This window comes from Oryzias latipes, chromosome 19 (assembly GCF_002234675.1).
Source record: "Oryzias latipes chromosome 19, ASM223467v1".
In the NCBI taxonomy this organism is placed as follows: Eukaryota; Metazoa; Chordata; class Actinopteri; order Beloniformes; family Adrianichthyidae; genus Oryzias; species Oryzias latipes.
This window is the reverse complement of record NC_019877.2, coordinates 19,491,910-19,511,999: the sequence shown is the minus strand read 5'-3', so window position 1 is coordinate 19,511,999 and position 20,090 is coordinate 19,491,910. Positions and strand designations below refer to the sequence as shown.

Genomic DNA, 20,090 nt, shown 5'->3' with positions numbered 1-20,090 from the left:
CTGAACATTTTTATAGATTAAACTGGATGAGAAACTGAACTTCCAGTAGCTGCACTGACTCGTGTTTGAGAATTTTTGAGTTTTTTGTAGACTCGCTCAAGACCATTATAGACTACAAAACAATCAAGAAAAAGCTGGAAGGTTAAGTTGACAACTGTTGCTGCAACATGACCATCAATGCACCGTTAGGTCTGGGCCTCCAAACCACATCTGACCTGGTGGGGTTTCCATGATCACGAGGACAGTGAGAAATCAGCCTAAAATAACACAGCAGGAGTTAGTTGATGATCTCAAAGCAGCTGGAACCACAGTCACAAAGGAAACCATTGGTGATACTTTACGCCTCAATGGTTTACCATCCTGCAGAGCTGGAAAAGTCCCCTGCTTAACCCTTGTGCTATCCTAGGCACTTTAACATTGGGAGTTGGGTCATCTAGACCCACTAGACAGTGCGCTGAACCTTTTTTCTACAATGATTTGTGATCTTCACTGGTGTCCATGGATTACATGAAATCCTCTCCACCTTTATCCCCCTGTGTCATGGTAGGGAGAACACGTCAATGTAAGGACCGGGTCGTCTGGACCCCATAGCACAGCACAAGGGTTAAAAGTTGTGACTCCATGAAAGCCTTTTTCTTGGAGATGCAGATGAAGTGACGGAGCGGCCGTGCCTCAGGTCCTCAGCACGCAGAGAGCCGTGCGTCAGCAGAGGAAGTCATCCCTGTCCTCCTTTCTCACGGCCAGACTGAAGCGTTTCCTGACTCTGCAGCACAATCAGACTGTTTTACTGCCCGAGTCAGGAAGTGATTCGTCAGGAGGGAGCTGCAAACATTTAAGTCACTTGATTTCTCTCTGAGGAGCTGTAGATCAGCCTCAAACTGCAGGTTTGAAACCATCATGCTGTCGTTCTCTGTTGTAGATTTTTGGGTCTTTTCTGTCTAAACTCATCACATTTGGATTTTTCTAAAAGTGACATCACATCTTCTGATTTAAGGCCCCTCAGGCTTTAGATGATGGATTTTATTTATCATCACTTAGCGTTTCCAGAGCAGGCATGACTCGCTGTGAAACAAGCTGTGCTGCTTGTAAACTGCATTTAGCAGCTATTTGGCTCATGAATCAGTGTGAATCAGAGGAGCAGCCAGCATTTTCCAGCCCAACTCTTCTTTTCGGAGCAGATTTATTTATGAGGGGAGTTTCTGGTTTGAGTTGGCACAGAGGGACGCGTCAAACACAAAGAAAAGCTGCATGAGGGGAGGATCTTTCACCTTTATTCAGACTGAGCAGAAGATGGAAGTTGTGTAAACTGCTTATAAAAAAACAAATCCCACAATTCCCAGTAAAGAAACTCTTCGTTGTCCCCGTTTTTACATTCATTCAGTCTTTAAACAATCTTTACAAAGTCAAATCCCATTTGACATTTCCGAAACAAAAAAAGAGCAAATATTAGTGAATATCTGCCGTCCAAGAGATCAGTGCTTCAACAAAAAAGCTTCTTCAGACCCCCCAAGACTGAACACAGGAGCCCATGTCATGAAGTCTGTGAACACACAGGCCTTCTGAAAGAGCAATTCAGAGATTTTTAAGTATAAAACAATAAATACTGACTGTATAAAAGGGAATTTGGATGGGACTCAAGGACATTTTGAACACTTCAAAGGTTTTCAGAATTTCCTAAATAACAATGTTTCTGTTTTTCAAATCTGGACAGTCATTGAAGAAGCTTCTTTCAAACTTTAGTTACAATAAAACCCAAACGATGAAGCACAGCCGCCTCCTCCTCATTGTTACGTTTAAATATCCGCGCCGACCAAAGTCATGTTTTTGGTGTTTTAGCGTGTTCAAATGGCATTTTTGTGTTGATGGAGGAATTCTAAAATATAATAGGATTAAAATAGCATTTCTGAGTATTTGTGGGAAGGGGAAGGGGGGTGGACTTGCTCTACACCAACAGTCCCGCCCACAACTCAGAGGTGAATTTCTAATGAACTCCTGCTGCTCTGCAGAAACTATGTCCATCAAACAACAGGTTTTTTTCTTTATTTGTCGAAAAACAGCATAATGATAATTAAAAGAGCACTGGGAACATTTTGAAAATTGATCAAAAGATGATAGGAGTGGAACTTTAAATGCAAAGCAGTTGGCTTTGTATTCAAAGTTGACTCACCAAAGTCAATCCAATCAATCAAAATCACCAAGACGCTCTTAGAATCTGCAAAGGAAATCCTGAAGCAACAAGACAGGAACGAGCACAGAACATTTTGGTCAAATTCCCAACCAGTAATTCAATAAAAATGTGCAAGAAATTGCTTTTATATTCTAATCTGATCAACAGTCAGGATTTGATCTGTTTTTAAAACATGTTTCAAGTTGTCTTAAGTATTACAACTTGAAGCTGCAAATCTTTTTAGCAGCAGGAATAAATAAATAAATGTCTTTTCTGACTAAATTTGTGGTTTTGACTGCATGGATAAACACTAAAATCAGTAAGACATAAAAACCTAAAAGCATAAATATAAAATCCCCCAAACCAGCTGCTGTTTTAAAAACCCACTGATCACACTGCCGATCAAATGAATCTTGTGGTGTTTATATATCCAGCAGTTGATTATTATTATTATTATTATTATATTTGGCTGCTTTGTGTGCATCTCCAGTCGTTTTTGACTCTTATAAGTTAACATAAAATATATAAACGTTTGTTTTGTTTAGGAATTTACCAAAATTCAAAGATGGGTAACTGCAGAACCTGAGCTGGATCTTCCCACTAACAAGTTTGTTCAAACTGAAAAAGAGAAACGTCTTTAAATGTCAAAATATTTCACTTCCAGTCTCTGTCCAGCAGTAGCTGCGCAGCTGCCCATCTGTCTGTGGTGCAGCGTTCATCCGCACGGCGTCGTTAAAAAGTAAACGTGTCCGCTCTGTAAACTTCCTGCTGGATTCCTCCTGTCCACCTCCTGTCCCCGTTATGTGAACGTGAATGTCAGGTGAAGCTTTGCAGTCTGGACATCGCTGGAAGCTGAGGAGGACTAAAAGTGGGTCTCATGTTGCCTGCTGCAGGAGGCCTGGGCTTGACCGGAGGAACAGGTGGAGGATTTGGTTTGGCTCCTTTGTGCTAAAAACAACAAATCATGTCAGACAGTCAGGCTCTGAGCTGTAGGTGTTCATCTGTAGTCTTTCTGAAAGCAGGTTTTAAAATCTCTGTTCCATGTAAAACTGACAAAACAAAGACATCTGAACCACAAAAACCAGACTTTTATGTTTCTTTCAAACAATAAAACTGATGTATTGGTCAAATAGAAAAAGGATTTCTATTTACCCGGATTCTGTGAGGGTCTTTTGGTCAAATTAATAAAAATTGAATCTTAGGACGCTCCTTTAGATCATAAAGGCGGTCAGTTTAGACACAGATTTTTTTTAAATTCAGTCGTAAACTATTGTAGGTCCTTTTTCATTTATTTAAAAAAAAAAAGAAAAATCAGCTGTTCCGCCACTCATTTCTTTCTTCTGACTAAAGTTACATCTTAAAATATACATTTTGTAATTGTTGACAGAAAAAAATGCCGATATGAGCAGAAAATGCCGTCTGGATGGTTGAACCTCAGAAATACTCACCAGTGTTTTGGTCAGGTGTGGTAAAGGCTTGGATGGAGGCTGAGGTTTGGTCTGTGACAAAGAAAATCCATTAGAATTTGGCTTTATTTACTAAATATCTCAATAAACGTCTTATCATATATTGAAACATTTTTGAATGTCTTAATATTTCATTTCAGAACAGAAAAAATAAAATGCCTCTAATAATGAGGCTCGGTTTTCCATTTGCTGGCTCTCAGACAGTCAAAGTGAAGGCGTACCGCTTCAGTTTCAGAGCTAGACGGAACTGAAGACACTTTCTTGGGAGGCTGAGAAAGAAACAAATGTGAAGAAATGGTTTTTATGGTGTTTTTTTTACTGAAAGCTGATAAAAGCCTGTGCAGTGGTGAGGCCAGTGTACCTGTGGAGCAGCTCTGCTGGGAGTCACAGCTCCAACCAGAGGACTGTGGGCCTGCGTGGCTGTGGACGCCATCAGAGTGGGCTGACTGATCTGAGGGCGGGCTCCTCCCTGGAATGTCGGGGTCAGCTTGGAAGGAGCTTTCCTGGAAACAAAGCACTGAATCAGCTGGAAAAATGGCAAAGATCAAAACAAAGCCTGTGAGAATTTACCTTTTTCTGGTGTGGCTGTCCATGAGTGTCCTCTTACGGCACCACAGCCCGACCGCCAGCACCGAGACCACCAGCAGAGCGGACAGCGCTGCGCACACACCGGCGACTACCACAGTGTGACCTGCAGAGGAGGACGGCCAAATGAACCGTTAAAACTGACCGCAAAACCGAATCCTAAGAAAGTAAAAAGACGCTGGTCTAAAGAAAAAGACGTTTTTTCTGTTTTTCAACAGCAAAATAGTCTTAGTTTGAGAAAACATGACTTAGTCAATAGTTTTTTTCTAAAACTTGTTATTTTCTCAGCCCATTGGCAAAGAAAACCTTTCTAATTTGAAGTATTTTTGATTGTTTTTGCATTGTGTTAGAGGGAGGAGGGTGGTGACTGTTATTTCCATGGTTACCAGTCCCCATGGCGTGCAGCTGTAACAGAGGCAGCAACCTACCAGGATCATGAAATTAACACAGCTCTGCAGTTACAGAGATGCTGGATAACTCACAGTTTCACACAGCTTTGAGTGTCTCATGTCTGCTTTGACATAGACATTTTTCATAAATATGCAGCACGAACAAAAAAAGTATCCTCTGTCAGGACCCTGACAGAGGATACTTTTTTTACATTTTTTCTTCTTTCATTCTACCTTTTTTAGGTTCTTTTTCTACATTTCCATATTTATCTTAGTAAGTATCATTTGCAGTTTGCTTTAAACCATTTTTGAGGCATTATATACATGCTTTGGCCTTTTTCTCTGTTAGTCAAAACATCTTTAGGAATTTTTCCGGCATTTTCTGCTGTTATCATCTAATAACGTTGGAATTTAATTAGTTCATTTTCTTTGATTTTGCAGTTAATGTCAGGTTTTTGCAATATTTGGCTTCATTTCAAAATCCTCTGTTCAGCTATTATAAATAAACAAATAAAAAACGTATAACGGGAAGTTTTATCTGTTTTAGTGTTTCTAGACTACCGTATGTTAAATATTAAAGCATTCCTCTGCCTTTTCTGCTGTTTTCCTGTTTGATTAGATATTTCCAACAAACCAGATATTCAATAAATATATATAATTGTTATGAGTGTAAATGCACACAGCTGATACAAATAACAAAATGTTAGGATAAGAACAATCATTTTCCCTATTTCCAAAAGCAAAAAAATGCTGCTTAGCATTTTTAGATAGAAATCAACTCAATAAATAAAAAATATACAAAAAAAGGGAAACATTTGCCTCTAATCATAGAAAATATATCTTCAGAATATTCTTCAGTCTCTTTAAATAATTTTTGATCATTTTTACATTAAAATCTTCAATTTTTACCAAAACATAGTCTGTTTGGAAAACAACATTGATCAGAAAATGGTTCATTTTTCTGTCAAATGACTAAAAAAGATCCTTCTGCTCTGCTTGTCGGGCTGATTCTGAAGAAACTAAAGTGTAAAATTGTACTGTCGCTGTTTCTTCATTTTATGATGAGCAAAGGAAGAAGTTAAGAGTACCACAAAATGAAGCACATTCTGATAAATGTCCAACAAATTCTAGGTTTTGATGCAAATTTAAAGTCACGTTTATAAAACTAAGAGACAGAAGACGTTTGTCATTCATCCTCGTCTCTGGAAGAATGATTCTTGCTGAACTTTGTCAGGGAATGAGGCAAAGTTTGGTCTAAACCAAACACAAACATGTTCGGAACTTTTGATCAAATCAAGACTGTTGTTTGTTTTTTTTTACCTTGAGGTAGATCTGCATATCGAATGTCACAGTAAGGTGGCGCCCAGCCAGGATCACAGTGGCACTGGTTCTTGTGATTACACACCTGCAGGCCAATTACATGTCAGTCAGAACAGATCCAGATTCAACAGGAAGTACAGCAGGAACGTCATTCAGGGGGGGGATTCCAGAAAGCAGGTTATGCTAGTTACCACGGTAAGTTTGAGGATAAGGAAGTTGATAACCTCAGTTTTTGGTTCCAGAAATGGAGGTGTGTTTCAGGGTAGGTCAAGTTGCCATGGCAACTCATGCTCTGAACATAACCTGGTCTGGAGCAGGTTTAGTTGAAGGTTAGTTTGTTTACAGAGAGGTGAAGCAGCATGGCGTGTCCATTTAAAGATGATTTAGTGGATGAAGAAGCTCAGATAATACTTTTTCCACCGTGAGAGGGTGATAAGACCACATATGGATGTTGGAAAAATTTACTTTATTACATTGTTGATCTAACTTAATTATTTGCTTCAGTTAAGATAAATACTTTTTTTAGTTAAGTCAGCCTAAAAATAACAAGCAGTTATCAGAGTTATTTTACTTTCATTCAAATTAATTCAATTAAGTAGGTGTAACTTTGGTGCTGCTGTTAGATTGGCAGCGCAAGGAATTGTGGGATACCATTCCCTTTGCCTGTCTGGACGGATTGGGGTTTAAGTGTGGGTTTTTGTCTAAATGTGTTTAGTTGTTTCACTGTGTTTTTTCTGCACCATGAGTGAGAGGGAGGGAGAAGATGATGAGTCTATGTAGCACCACTAGTGCCACGTTATGATATAAGCACTGAAGTTAAAGTCAGGGTCATGTTTAAAAAAATCAGTGTTTCATGTTACTAATGTACATTGTATCACTCATTTCAATGTTATAAAAATGAGTATCTGTGCCCTCAAACTTAGACATATGAGAGTTCATAAAATACTATAAATTAAGATGGAAAAACATTTAATAGAATTGGAGTAATATGACATTCAGTTAGATAAATATGTAAATTTGAGTTGCATAAACAATAATTGAGTTGGATAGTCACAAGAAATTGGGTTGAATAAATTTAACTCAATTACTTGTTACTAATTGAAGTAATTTATTTAAGATGGATAATTTATATATATATATATATGCGTCACAATGGAAATTTACTTCGTCCGTTATTTTTTTCCAATCAGAAACTCTTTCTTTTGATGATGCAGCCGTGTTACTTTTTTGATGGTCGTATAATCTTCATTCGCCGTCATTAAAATCTCAGACTCCGTCTCACTGAAGTATAGCGCTCTCTTTTTTTCTCCACGCGTTTCCATGGTGACCCTGGAAATCGGCGATCTATTGAGAATGTCTTTATTGCTGTGCACGTGCCATAACCCAGCGTAATCCGGCGTAATTACGCCAACTCATATCCGGTCTTTTGGAACCAACATACCCAGAGTAAGATCAGGCGGATTTTAGCCAGAGTTCAGGCTTAAGGTCAGGGTAGTTTAAACAGGCTTTCTGGAATACCCCCCCCTCATTCAAACCAAAGCTTGTAAACAAAACCAAGTGAATAAAGATCTCTTCATTCATTGGTCAGGAATTACGAGGGCGGGACAAAGCAACTAGAGGCAGAAATGATGGAAGTCCTGCGCTTTTAGTCCAAGTTTAAACTTTGTGTGGTGGCAAATGCCAAAGAACATTCTGGTGAGGGATATGCACCACATTTTGGGGCGGATCCTTAACATTTCAGAGAATTGAGCAAGCAGATGAGGGATTTTGAGAAGAACTGGTTTGACCGTGGATGATTGAGCGAAGACGGAAAGGTGAGTGTAACTCCTGGAAAATGATGATAGCCAAGAGGATTTTTGATACAGAGACTGATGCTTCAAAGACAATAGAAATGTTTGCCAACCAGAACATAACTCCATCCTGAGATGTTCATCTGGTGCTGCATTTTTTTTGATTGGATTTCACCACAAATGAACTCGTTAGTCATCACCGTTCAGTCTGTGATGACGAATATCTAAAGGCAGATATTTGATGTGCGCATCCATCTTTGCATACGTTTGGATGTTGTTTGTTTTTATGGGCGACACACAAACACGCTGCCGAGGCCGGCTCTAGGTTGACGTCACAAGGAGAAAGAGGCAGAGCCTCAGAGATCGAGTCATCTTACCTCCGAGCAGGAAAATTAGCCACGAAATTATTCATATTTCATAAATAATTTGTTTTTAGTGTGCCAAAGGTAAAATATGATCATTTATAAGGATATAGTTTACTCTGAAAGGTTTAAGAAAAGCATAATATACGCCTTTTGAGGTGTTTGAACTTCTCTTTGCTCTACATCTTTTCAAGCTTTTCTCAAAATCAGCACAGTTGAGAATTTTTTGTCTCATTAAGAGCAAAGATCCATAAATAAGAAAATTATTATTAAAATAGGTCAAAAACCTTTTTGCACTATACTATTGACAATAGAAATACTTGATTTAGAACTAAAACACACAAATTACTCTGTAATTTTTTGTTGAATTTAAAGACTGTTATTTTAAAGTTCAATAAATATTGAAAGGTTAAACTCGTATTCATTGTCACTTTTTTAGAAACCAAAATGTTGATTTATGTTCTCAGAATAAGTGCTACTTTTAGATTTTATGAGGATTTATTATGATTATCCATCTTGTACTAGGATAGTATTCTTATTTTGTTCATATTTGTTCTAAAATGAGTCATTTCCACCCATTACACTAGTTTTCTGTCACTTTAATTAAAATGAACTTCAAAAAATATTTATAAATACAAACCATTTGCTTAGAACTAACAAAAAAATATTTTTGAGCTGTTTAACATTCAGTTTGAAGTGATTCTGACTAACAGTTGCTTTTTTAGCTCATTTTTTCTTTTTTGAATGCTTGTGTGGAGTTCCTTGTTTGTAGAATTTGATTTCTTCACATAAGATTTCTTGTGAAGTAAAATGACTTGCTGCATGAACAGATCATTTTACTAATTTTTAGTGATTTTCTCCCTAAGATTAGTGTTCTTTTCCTATTTGTAGGATACAGCTTTTGCTGTGAAGGTGTATTTTCTAACCCTACCTTTTCCAGAGGGTCTCGTCAGCTAGAAAAGAGAAAAAACACTTTGAGCTGCTTTTCTGAAATATTGTTTTATTTTTTCAGAACATAACTTGCAGCTCCTATTTTTACATGTTTTTTGTCTGTATGCCACATGTGCACTATGACCTCATTTACGGTTTTATTAATACACTGAGTGGTAATTTAGCAAAGTAAAAGACATCACTGAAAAACCTTTACAGTTTTTAAATAAGATAAATTAAAATGTTTGTCTTTTTTTTTTCAGTTAAAATATATACAAGCAACAATAGTTTACTTTGTGTGTAATCTGATCCGTTTTGAAACTCTGTTGATCTCCGTTTCATGAAGTCATTTTCTGGGAAAAGCTGTTTTTTTTCCTAAGCTAACAGACTAAACTCTGGGCGAACTGCCGGCTTTGTTGATACAGAGCTACATACCAGGACAGCAGGAAAATGGGTCAAGAAAACTCTCAGACTATTTCAGCTTCAGTGAAAGAAAGTGTTGAAACTTCTGCAGGAACAGGAATGAGCTCAGGATTCTAGAGAATTCTAACTTTGGATGTTCCGGTAACATGCGAGACACTTCAACTATGACGTTTTACATCATGACAGCTGATAAGAGTGGATCATTATTAGTCTTCTCAAATCAACATACTTGTATTTTATGGTTTAAAAAAAAAAAAAAAATTATTTGGACTGATTTGTATCATCTTACCCCATTGTTGTTGCATTTCTTTGCACAATCTTCCCTGTTTTCATAAACGGAGATGTCCTCACATCGATGATTCAAGCAAATCTGTGCAAATTATGTTTCATTCTCAGAAAAACACCTCACGGTATTTTAAAACGTGACTGATATAGAGTTTCTTTCCTCCGAGGGTTTTACCTTTTTTGGTCCACATGTGGCTCCATTTGGTACCATGTCCAGGTTTCTGCTCCGGTCGTCTTCCACGGCGGCTCTACACTCTAAATTGAAGCGGAACACATTGTAGACGGCCAGTTTGCCTGTGATGGAGTCACCTCCGTTCACACAAAACATCGAGCCACACTTGACATTTCTACAAAGACAAGAGACAAGAAAAGGAAATCTTTAGAACCAACAGTTGGGCCTAGTTAATGATGTGTGCAAACAGTGTGTGGGCCTGAATTCCATTCTAAACGTAGCAAATCCTACTTTCAAAAGCTGAAAAAACATCTGCGATATCTTATGTTTGGAAATTACACAAATGCTCCACTTACAATGGACTTACTAAAAATAAAGACATCAAATACAATAGTTCATCTGACTTCAGATTTGACAGATTCTTAGTTAGATTTGTTTTTTTTGCAGCGTAAATTCTTTGTGAATGCTGGAACTTACCCTGCAGAACAGGGAATAGGGCCGGATCTGTCCCTTCCACAGTTGGCACCATCTTCCCCCTTTTTATTGGAGTTAAAACACAGATCAGGTCCCACTTTGGCACCTGAGTTTAAGAAACAAACACATTTTTTTAAAAACGTTGAAATATTAAAGCAGATTTACTCAGACATGGGCTTAATCTTTGGAGCAATTAAAAGACACCATGGCGGAGCAAACTCAATCCAGAAAATTGCCATTTCCATGTCCCTGGATTTTGAAGTCAAAGCAGCTATTACTGCATTCTAGATGCAAGAGGGGTTAGACATTATTTTATTCTGACACAGTTCCAAGAAAATAAAAATAAAAACACGACTTTTTCCACAGCGTATTTACTTTCTACTGCAACTATAACTTCCACTATATTCAATTAAGGAATGGAGGAGGTGGCAAATCTTAGTACAGTATAGTAAAATTCTTAGAGTATAGTTATTTGGTATGCTGAGGCTTTTAAAATACAAAAAAACAAATGGATGTACCACCTCCCTATGCACCATTAATTAACCACAAACACATTCATATGAAACGTAAATGTCTTCAGAAAAACTTTGCATATGAAAAAGTAAGCTTCACATCTATAAAATAACAGAACCTCAAAGATCCCTATACATAACTCTAAATAAAATACCAAACCACTGAAACGCTGGACACAATTGCGTCATCAGGCTTGAAAAGTATAAACGCCACTCAAAAGTTGATTGCAGTTCTTGTGGATAGTTGCAAACAAAACCAGCCAACCTTAGTGACACATACAAGGCCGATGAGATGACTGATCGCTATGATGTATAAACCAGCCTTTATGGTTCTCTATGGTCAGTGTTACCACAATCACAGGCATAACACTCCATCCAAATTTAGTTTTGCAAACACGTCTTTACATTTATTCAGGTTGGTTCCACTGAAACTGGATTGATTTGGAAAGCATAGCAGTCTCTATAGGAGACAGCAAAGGTTGTGTGCAGAGCACCTTCCCCAAACAGCCTCCAGCAGTGGTGCTCTCGTGTGGGGCAGCGGCCGTCGAAGCAGAAGCCCTGCGTCTGTGTGTAGCAGGGTTTGCCGTTCATCTCAAAAGCATCTTCAGGACAGTCCTGGGAGTCTCCTGTGCAGTACTCAGGCAGGTCGCACTCGCTCGCTGGCTTCCTGCACACGCTGCCCGTCACTTTGAACTGTGGATTAAAGTGCAGGCCGTGTTACAAAAAAACAAAGCTTTGTTTTTCTTTGTAATCATCATTATCTTGTTTATTTCTGTGAAAGTCTTCCAGTCCTTGAAGCTGTCATTAAAGGAAGGATGTGGTAAATTACACCACAGCGGAAGACTATCACCCTCTGTTTCCTGTAGGTATGGACAGAGGGTTGGTGCTGATGCCCATCGTCTCTAACCAGATGGCCTTTGAGTCTCTATGAGGGAGCTCTCTGGTGCTGCAAATGCTTTCTAGACTGTTTTTAATCCAGGCTGTTGACTGCAGAAGTGAGAACAGACATGTCCTATTTAAAGGGTTAACTAATAGATCATTTTCAGGCACCAAAAGGTGATTATTTAAAAAAAAAAAAAAAAAAGCTCTTTTTAAAGAAAATGTCTCATTTAAACTTTAGGTCATGTTGTTGAAGGAGTTTTCTTGATATTTGTTGACTGTTGAAATCTATGTTAATGCACCGAATGGAGCAGTAAATTCCTCCATGAAGATATTTGTAGACACTGACTTCCTCAGTGGTCTAGTCCTGTGCTACAGTATATGAGCAAACTCATACAAACCACAATAGATTAAGAACTATTGCACAAAATCAATGGGAAGGAAACTATTTTCATTTTATTTCTCTCCAAACTCAAACCTGGAAAAGCAGACGTTTTTGGAATAATGGACAAACTCACAATCTCCCTAAATCTAAACTTGGGCTAAAAACAAAACCTATTTGTTTGGAGAAAGCTCCAAATGTTGCAGATCATTTATTTACTACTAACAGCCCCAATTTCAAGGGCAGACCTCAAGCTTAGTCATCTATCCTCACATGAAATTTGTTCCAAAAAGGAAGGAAGCAACAATTGCAGTTCAGTGACTATCACATTTCTACAGAGGTTTTTGGTTCAGACTGTTCTTAGTGCTCAGGAAAGGCTCCACTTCACAGCTGAAATGCCTGATGTCATTTAAATTTGATCAAACAATTAAAAAAAAAGGAAAAGTTTAGAAAGCATATAAATGCTACATCAGCCCCAGCTACAACAAGAAAGAAAGCATTATTTACCTTAAACTGTTGTGATAAAAATAGTGAAAGAATACAAATGTTGCCTTCTTCTATTTCTGCACATTCAGAGGTGGGTGTCACTTGAAGTATTTGTAAGGATAATGGAAGTTGTACGCACGTATGATGTAGGGGTGATGGTGTCATTTGATGCCCTTACGTTGCACTCAGGTTCTTAGTAAGGTACAAGTACAGGCTGCTTACTGATCCCCGCACAAATTGCTACACACACGGCTTGTGTAGGTGAGACGTAAGTACCCATAGGACGGCCATTGGATGTCCACACAAACTACCCTCTGATTGTCTAATTTCCTCAATTCTGACAATCAGGCTGCGTTAAAGGAGTGCGTAACTATCAGGTGAACATCTCTAACAAAGTCCTTGTGAAGTTGATTGGAGGCGTTGAAAACATGGAAAATGTGTACGACCTGCCTGTGTCTCAGCTACTTCACGCTTACACATCCTTATGTGTTGTATACGTGTTCACCGTGACTGGTCACCCACAGCAGGTCCATAGAACAAAAATTGCAGGAACATTTCGTCTCTACTGGTTCAGCAAGCATTCAATAATTTTTCACCCGCAGACAACTGGTATCTAGGGGCTTTTGTGACTAAGGCATAAGGAGGTATACAGTAGTTTACTCATATACATTTACTTCAGTAGCTTGTCAAAGTTATAAACTTGAAGTAATTTCACAGCGCCATACTAATTACCTTGATGTAGATTGATTTTGAATGAAAAGCAAATCTCATGCTTATCAACTGGCTGTTTCTATTTAAGTACTATTTTTTTCTATGTTCCATTTGTATTATTTATTTGAGGGATGCAGAATGATATCGGTGTGGGCAGACACTTGTGTTAAGAGGAAACCATCAGTGTCGGACAGTACAAAGGTGTCTAACTCTAAATCTTACAAACAACTTAGTTCTGACTGTTTAACCACAATCGGTGCCTCCAACAAACCTGCAGATATTTGTGACAAATATTCACTTCAAATCATCAATCATAGCAAGAAATAAGGAATAACTGGATTTAATTTGATTTATTATAAAAAGCAAAGGCTTAAGTATTAATTGAAATATATTGTTTAAATAGAATGTTTAAATATGTCTAAATTGTGTCTTAATATTTGAAAACACCTGAATTTACGTGTTTCTTACAGTTTTTGCTCACTTCCATTGGTTTTACCCAATATGTGGTCAAAGTGTTAGTCAGTACATAAAATATTTTTTTCCCAGTGAATTATTTACTCTTTTTCAAGTACTTGTATTTGTTTTAAAGTTTTAGATTTTGTGTACTTCCCAATTACTTCATATGACAAAGGCTCTGCATTCATTCAGTACCTGACAGTTCTCACAGCACTGTCCGTGAGCACACTGGGATCCTGCAGTGAGCCGACATGTTGATGCCTCGCAGCAAGCATTGTTACATTCCTACAATGAAAGGAAATACATTAGTCTGTGTGAAGTAAACTCTGTTGGGATTTTATTAGATAAATGTATTAACTCATTAATGTTCAAGCTCCAGTTCCAGCTTTTCTTCTACAGAGAGAGCCCTAAAAACGAAAACTTTGGATGAACTCGACTGTCAGTTACCTCTGAAGTGCCACAGTCACACTCCTCTCCGGCGTCTAGTATGGCGTCACCACAGCGGGGGCCCAAAGCGATGCTCTTGACGGAGCCGGAGCCAGGTAGTTCCAAGCAGCTAGGCTGAGCTCGCAGCATGAATTCATCCAGCTGCCTTAAACTGCAGCTGCTGAAAAACTCTGGAAAAAGCCCATTTTTGATCCTGCACACAGAGAGCAGGACAGTCAGATCCTGTCTGCTGCGAAGGTTTTCTCAGAAACACGACCAAACAGAGTTAAAAAATCCCAGAGGATATTGAAATTCTTACTTTTCTGTCATCACACAGTCCGTGCTGCTGTCATCGGAACCACACAGACATCCGTCTTCATCGTGGGACAAGCCGAAGTTGTGTCCCATTTCATGAGCGATGGTGGAGGCGAGGCCTATCAGGTTTTCATGGTGGTCCTAGAGGAGAGGTGTAGCGATGTGGATTCAAACTCTATAGATAAAGATGACCTTTGAGGCATAAAACCTACCTGGTTAACAGCACCAGAGTTTGGGGTGCACATAGCAAACTTGTTGGCCAGTCCCACGGTGTCCGTTTCAAAGTCCGTCCCCCTATTAGAGACAGAAGCCTGACAGAGTGAGCTCAGGCGGGCAGCAGCTCTCCCTGTAATGTCTGCAATGCGGCGCTCACGTCACAAACTGGGCGTTGTCGTGTTGCACTCTCAGGAGGAGGTCGGACTGACGCCATGACAGGAAGTTGTCCAGAGTAGTCCCTGCTTTCAGATCCACGTTGATGAGGTCTCTATAGGACCAAATCTCCAGGCCCACCAACACAATCCGAATGTTTAGGCGTCGGTACAGCTGCAGGTGGAGCGCTGGGTTAGGAAGTGGCTGAGCACAGAAGCCTTCCACAGATGAAAGCCACTTTACCTTATCAACATGATTCACTGCTAAAAGAATCCGTTGTCGAGTCTCTTTTCCATGTCGACTGTACTGCAAATGGATACAATTGTCATCAGATTTATAACCAGGTGCAACTGATGTTGTCATAGAAACATTTACCTCAGCGTTGTCCGCAACCACGACGAGTTCAACAAACTTTTGTGGATCTGGGACGGATTTTGATCTCTGAAAGAACACAGAAACACGTCTGAAACTAGACTCAGCTCATAAAATGCTCATGCAGACAATTAGCATTTGCAAGCGCTTACAATTTAGGCTTTGAATGTACGTATGAGTTAAGAAAACTGACTTCTGGTGTGAAGCTATTCAGAGATGAGACTTTTTATGAACTAGCTGGGATTTTTTCTTGGGAATTTTTCTTTAGCAATTGTTCTTTTTTAAAGTGCCTTTGAGCGAAAGTTTCACAACAAAACCCAGCAAACTTTACACAAACATAATACCCGCCAAAAATCAATTTGGAGTATAGCGACCCCCCCCCCAAATGTTTGGGGATATCCAAAGAAAGTTTTAAAAGTATCATGGGATGGCCACAGGACCTACAGCTTGGCAGCAGTTTTGTGGCTACACATTTTCCACACAATATGGGAAAAGAAAACTTTTCTTCCAGCGATATTCACAAAATTTCCAACACACACCACCAGGTTAGGTCTACAACCACAACTGAAGTTTTGTTGACCTTTGACCTCGGAAAGAAGCCCCCACCTTGAATTTTCCAAAAATGCATCGAGAAGCAAATTGGGAAAAAGTTAGTAGAATTTGAAAGACGTTGGTGTGGTGAACTGGTAAAAGTTACGTTCATCTATTGCTCACGCATTTTACCGAAATATTATTATATTATATATATGCTATTATTAATATTATTTAATAATGTTGGGTTAGTATTGGGAAACTTTAATGCGGGAATCTTAGCTCAAGCTGACTGAAACAATATAACATAAGACAATCTGATAAAACCAGTTAAAAGTAGGTCGTTTTTGGCATTTGCTTTCTAATCAAACCAAATCTGCCAGACTCTCTGGCAGCCAGCCTGTTCTGACGTACATCAAATGTTTTATCTAACGACTGAAAAGGGGATAACTGCTCACAGAGACACCGTGTAAAATAAAGACATGACTCAAAATAGTGCGACTTGTTCAAATAAGATGTGGGAGAACATGTCTCCAGTAACAGAGGCCCTAAGGCAGGAGCGTACCCGTGATCTGGACATGAAGAGGGCTGCAGGCTGCGGGCCCTGCTGCTTTCTGTCCTCTGCAGATCTTTTGAGGCCACAGGTAGAGTGCTGGCCAGAGCTACGCTTGAGCTGCTCACTTCTGTAAACTGCATGGTCCTCCTCCATCGTCTGTCCAAGAGGCTCGATCAGGAACAGCTGCTGCTGCGCTCTCAGGAAGCCGCTGTGCCCGCGACAAGAAAGAACCGGACCGGGTTATTGACACAGGAATCAGCTTTGCAGGAAACAAAATCAAGCTTTATATCGCACAAAACAAAGAACTTTCTGTGTGTGGGAATGCAAATTAAGAGAAACAGTAAGCAGATACCATATTGGATAAAAAAAAAAAGAAAATTCTTTAGGAGGAAATAAGAGGTTGAGAAACAACTGCAGAACAAATGTGCAGCACTGCCAAGTAATAATTACAAAGCAGAAAGCTCAAACACGGTGAAGCAAGACTTCTTCTCAATCAGCTGATAAGTTTTCACTGGAAACATTTAGTTTGATACAAGCGGTTAAAAAAAACAACAGAAAATATATGCATAAAAAACAAAAACAAAAAACACTTTCCTACCTGATGCCGGAACATATCTGCACGCTCACAGAGGAGTCTTCCTCGCCTTGTATGTGTCCGTGGTAGAAGCAGTGCTCCTAAACAGAAGGGACAGAGGAGGCTTCAGGCTCCAACCACAAAGACTCTTTCTTGTTTTGTAATGTCCAAGAAATCAGGAGTCACATGGAGCAAATGCTGCATCTCTGTCCTACTAGACTGATGACGCTCACAAACAGGCAGACTTTATTATGTGGGGTCAGCCTTTAATTATGGTGTTTGAGTTCAGTAAAGACAGAAAAACAAAAATGAATGTTGATAAGAAGAAAAAATTAAAATATGATCTATGTAAATTAAAATCCCACAAACAATAAGCATTTAAGCCCCAAACAATTGGGAATTTGTTTGTTTCTTTGCCGGATGCACTGAAATTTTTAGTAAATGTGAATTTAAATTTAACATTTAACAATTTGCTGTTTTTTTTTTAGCAGCCTATGAACACGTAGGAGGTAAAGTAAGTTAAAGAAATGATGCCAAAATGGACATGTTCTAATGAGTGCTTAAACTCACGTCATCATGTGATTGTTTTAAGTGTTCCCAGTGGTCTTTCACTTATGATTTTGAAGTTTTTTGCCAAAATTTAAAAAAAACTGTGTTGTTTTCTAAGACCTAGTTTCTGCAGAGCGGCAAGAGTTCATTAGAAATTCACCTCTGAATTGTTAAGCCTGCTACCTTCCCATCATCTAGAAGTCTATATGCTCCCCCACTGGCTTACAGCCCCTCTGACCGCCAACCTAACATCAGCGGCGCAACAAAAATAAAGCAATTTCAGAGCAATCCAGCCGTACAGTTTTGATCCAGATTCCAGCTTTGATGAGGAAAACAAAGACGTACATGGATCTATTTGTCTGCAAGTGGATGCATCAGAATGGAGCAGAGCAGGGAGCTGTGCCCTTTTTATTTTCTAAATCATAAAAACAAGCTTTTTCAAACTGTATTTTATTTTTGTCTACTCCATATTCACAACAATTTGTAGAAAGAAACATTCAGAGATGCTATTTTAAGCTTGATTTTCCTAATATCTGTCCTACATCATGAGAAAAATGCCACAAGAACATTTTAACAACACTTCCATGGCACTTCAAGCTTAACTTTAGCATTTTTACGAGGGAAAAATACATAAAACAAAATTTCACAACTTTGCAAACAAAAAAAAAGGCAATATTTAAAATAAAACATGAATAAGTAATTATACATGATTAATAAGAAAATTTCACCTTATTTGGTGCTGTTGTGACCCTTTTTCCATCCTCTGTATAGAATGTTTCAGTGTAGTTTCTCCCAATAAGATTCCTGATAAATATGGAATAAAAATGTAAACTAACTTCTTCATGTTAATATTCTGAAACAACAAATCAAGTCTGATTTTTACCAATTCTTTTCCAGATGAATAGTCCGGTTTCTCCCTTCGATTGTCAGATCATATTGAACTGTATCTGGATAACTCTGAAGAAAAAACAAAATATTCAGACAAAAACAAACAAAGGCAGAACCATAAACAGGACAAATGAGTTCTTTCAAGTGGACAAAGTTTGTGAGCGAGTTTTGTTGCTCAGGTGTTCTTACCTGACCATCCTGCAGGCTCCTCCTGTGTCTGTCGTGACGTCGCTGAGGTCGGACCACCTCGTAATGCTGAACGTGAGAAAGCAACAGCCCGCCGTGCACGAGGCAGGCTGCACAAAACGTTACTCGGCATGATGACGGACTGTACCATTATGTTTAAGAAGCTTGCTTTAGTCTGAATATTAATAATAGTATTATTACAATAATTGGCTATTTGTTCAAGTGATATAAACTTTTTTTGCATTTAAATACACTTTGGAACGCATACAAGCTTAAAAAATCCTTATCCAACTCTTTTCACGGGAAGTGACATTTATTTTGATAAAAATACTTTAACCCGTAAAGAAGCGATAGCTAAACAGTTTCCGGTCAGAAAAAAATAAGTGTCTGACACTATTTATAAATTGTAATTTTTTGTTATTAAAAACAGAATAAAGTCTCACCGAAGAGAAAACACAGCGGCAACACCTTTCCCATCATGACGGCGCGCGGCTCGTTCTCTGGCGGAGCCAAACCGAGCCGGGAATCCGCCGCTGAGGCCCCGCCTCCGTGACTCACGATTTCACGGAAAGAAAACGGTCATGACCGCGAGGAGACGTAGCACGTGACAGAGGAATTTCAAAATAAAAACTTCAGAAGTTCTGTTATGAAGTTTGTGGCGCAGAGCATTTTATGCTCGCAACAATTTAGCAAACAAAAGAGGCATTTAAATATTCATTTTTAAACCCAGCACTCGATGCTGTAAAAAAAAAATAATAATTCCATGTCAGACCTTTGTCCTGTTTAACCTATTAGTAATGAAAAAACCTATTCTGAACTTAGAAAAGACGATTTTGGATGAAAATATCAAATGAATTTGATTGAATTGTATAAGATTAATAAAGTTATAGATATGAGAAGCGAAATAATACAGTATTTTTGTAAATAATGTCAATGAATAAATTGTGAAGCCCTATTTTTCAAAAGTGAAATTTAGGATTTTAAATAAATTTAAATTGCCAGCCACATAAGAAACTAAATTAATACAATTCAAAGATCTAAACCACTATTGGGGAATTTGTATATTTATAATAAGTTGTTACTTTTTTAAATTAAATTATATATTTTTTATTTTTGAATTTGATTTTAAAAAAATCAGTTTATTTCATTTTCTCTTGATGAAGAAAGAAAAAGGAATTCAGTTAAGATGAAAATACAGTCAAAAATCTGACATGGCTTCATATCCTAAAAAGGTCCCAAGTATCTTCACATAGACATAAAAATCAGAAAATAAATTTGAATTTGTGTTTTGCTCATTTTGCTATAAAATGGAGAACATCTGAGGGTTGAAATAATACAACTATTTTTAAAACACTTCTTTAAAGTTTACCCTTCTAAAGCTTTAAAACTACAGTATTAGCAACACACAAAAATCGATTCACATTAAAACGTATATCTTCAGTTCTCTTGTGACATAACACTATTGACTCGACATTTTCAGCTGATTTTTCTTTATGTTTAACAAACCAAAATTCATGCTTTTATTTTGAAGTTTG

The 20,090-nt window shown here is 38.3% G+C and overlaps 1 protein-coding gene across 1 annotated transcript; it reads right to left on the bottom strand.

Moving 5' to 3' along the window:
* Window positions 1–1,249: 1,249 nt before the first annotated feature.
* On the bottom strand, window positions 1,250–19,271 carry LOC101166011 (zinc metalloproteinase-disintegrin-like atrase-A). Its single transcript, XM_011488419.3, has 23 exons — window positions 18,999–19,271; window positions 18,559–18,665; window positions 18,365–18,438; window positions 18,210–18,285; window positions 16,957–17,033; window positions 16,368–16,566; window positions 15,275–15,340; window positions 15,143–15,205; window positions 14,904–15,073; window positions 14,743–14,824; window positions 14,535–14,671; window positions 14,237–14,429; window positions 13,985–14,074; window positions 11,370–11,568; window positions 10,367–10,469; window positions 9,893–10,064; window positions 9,722–9,802; window positions 5,928–6,012; window positions 4,204–4,324; window positions 3,995–4,136; window positions 3,855–3,902; window positions 3,616–3,666; window positions 1,250–3,115 (listed from the first exon to the last, which is right to left on the bottom strand). Exons 1-23 carry the CDS (start codon window positions 19,033–19,035, stop codon window positions 2,984–2,986), a joined length of 2,505 nt encoding a protein of 834 aa, XP_011486721.3. The 5' UTR covers window positions 19,036–19,271; the 3' UTR covers window positions 1,250–2,983.
* Window positions 19,272–20,090: the final 819 nt, after the last annotated feature.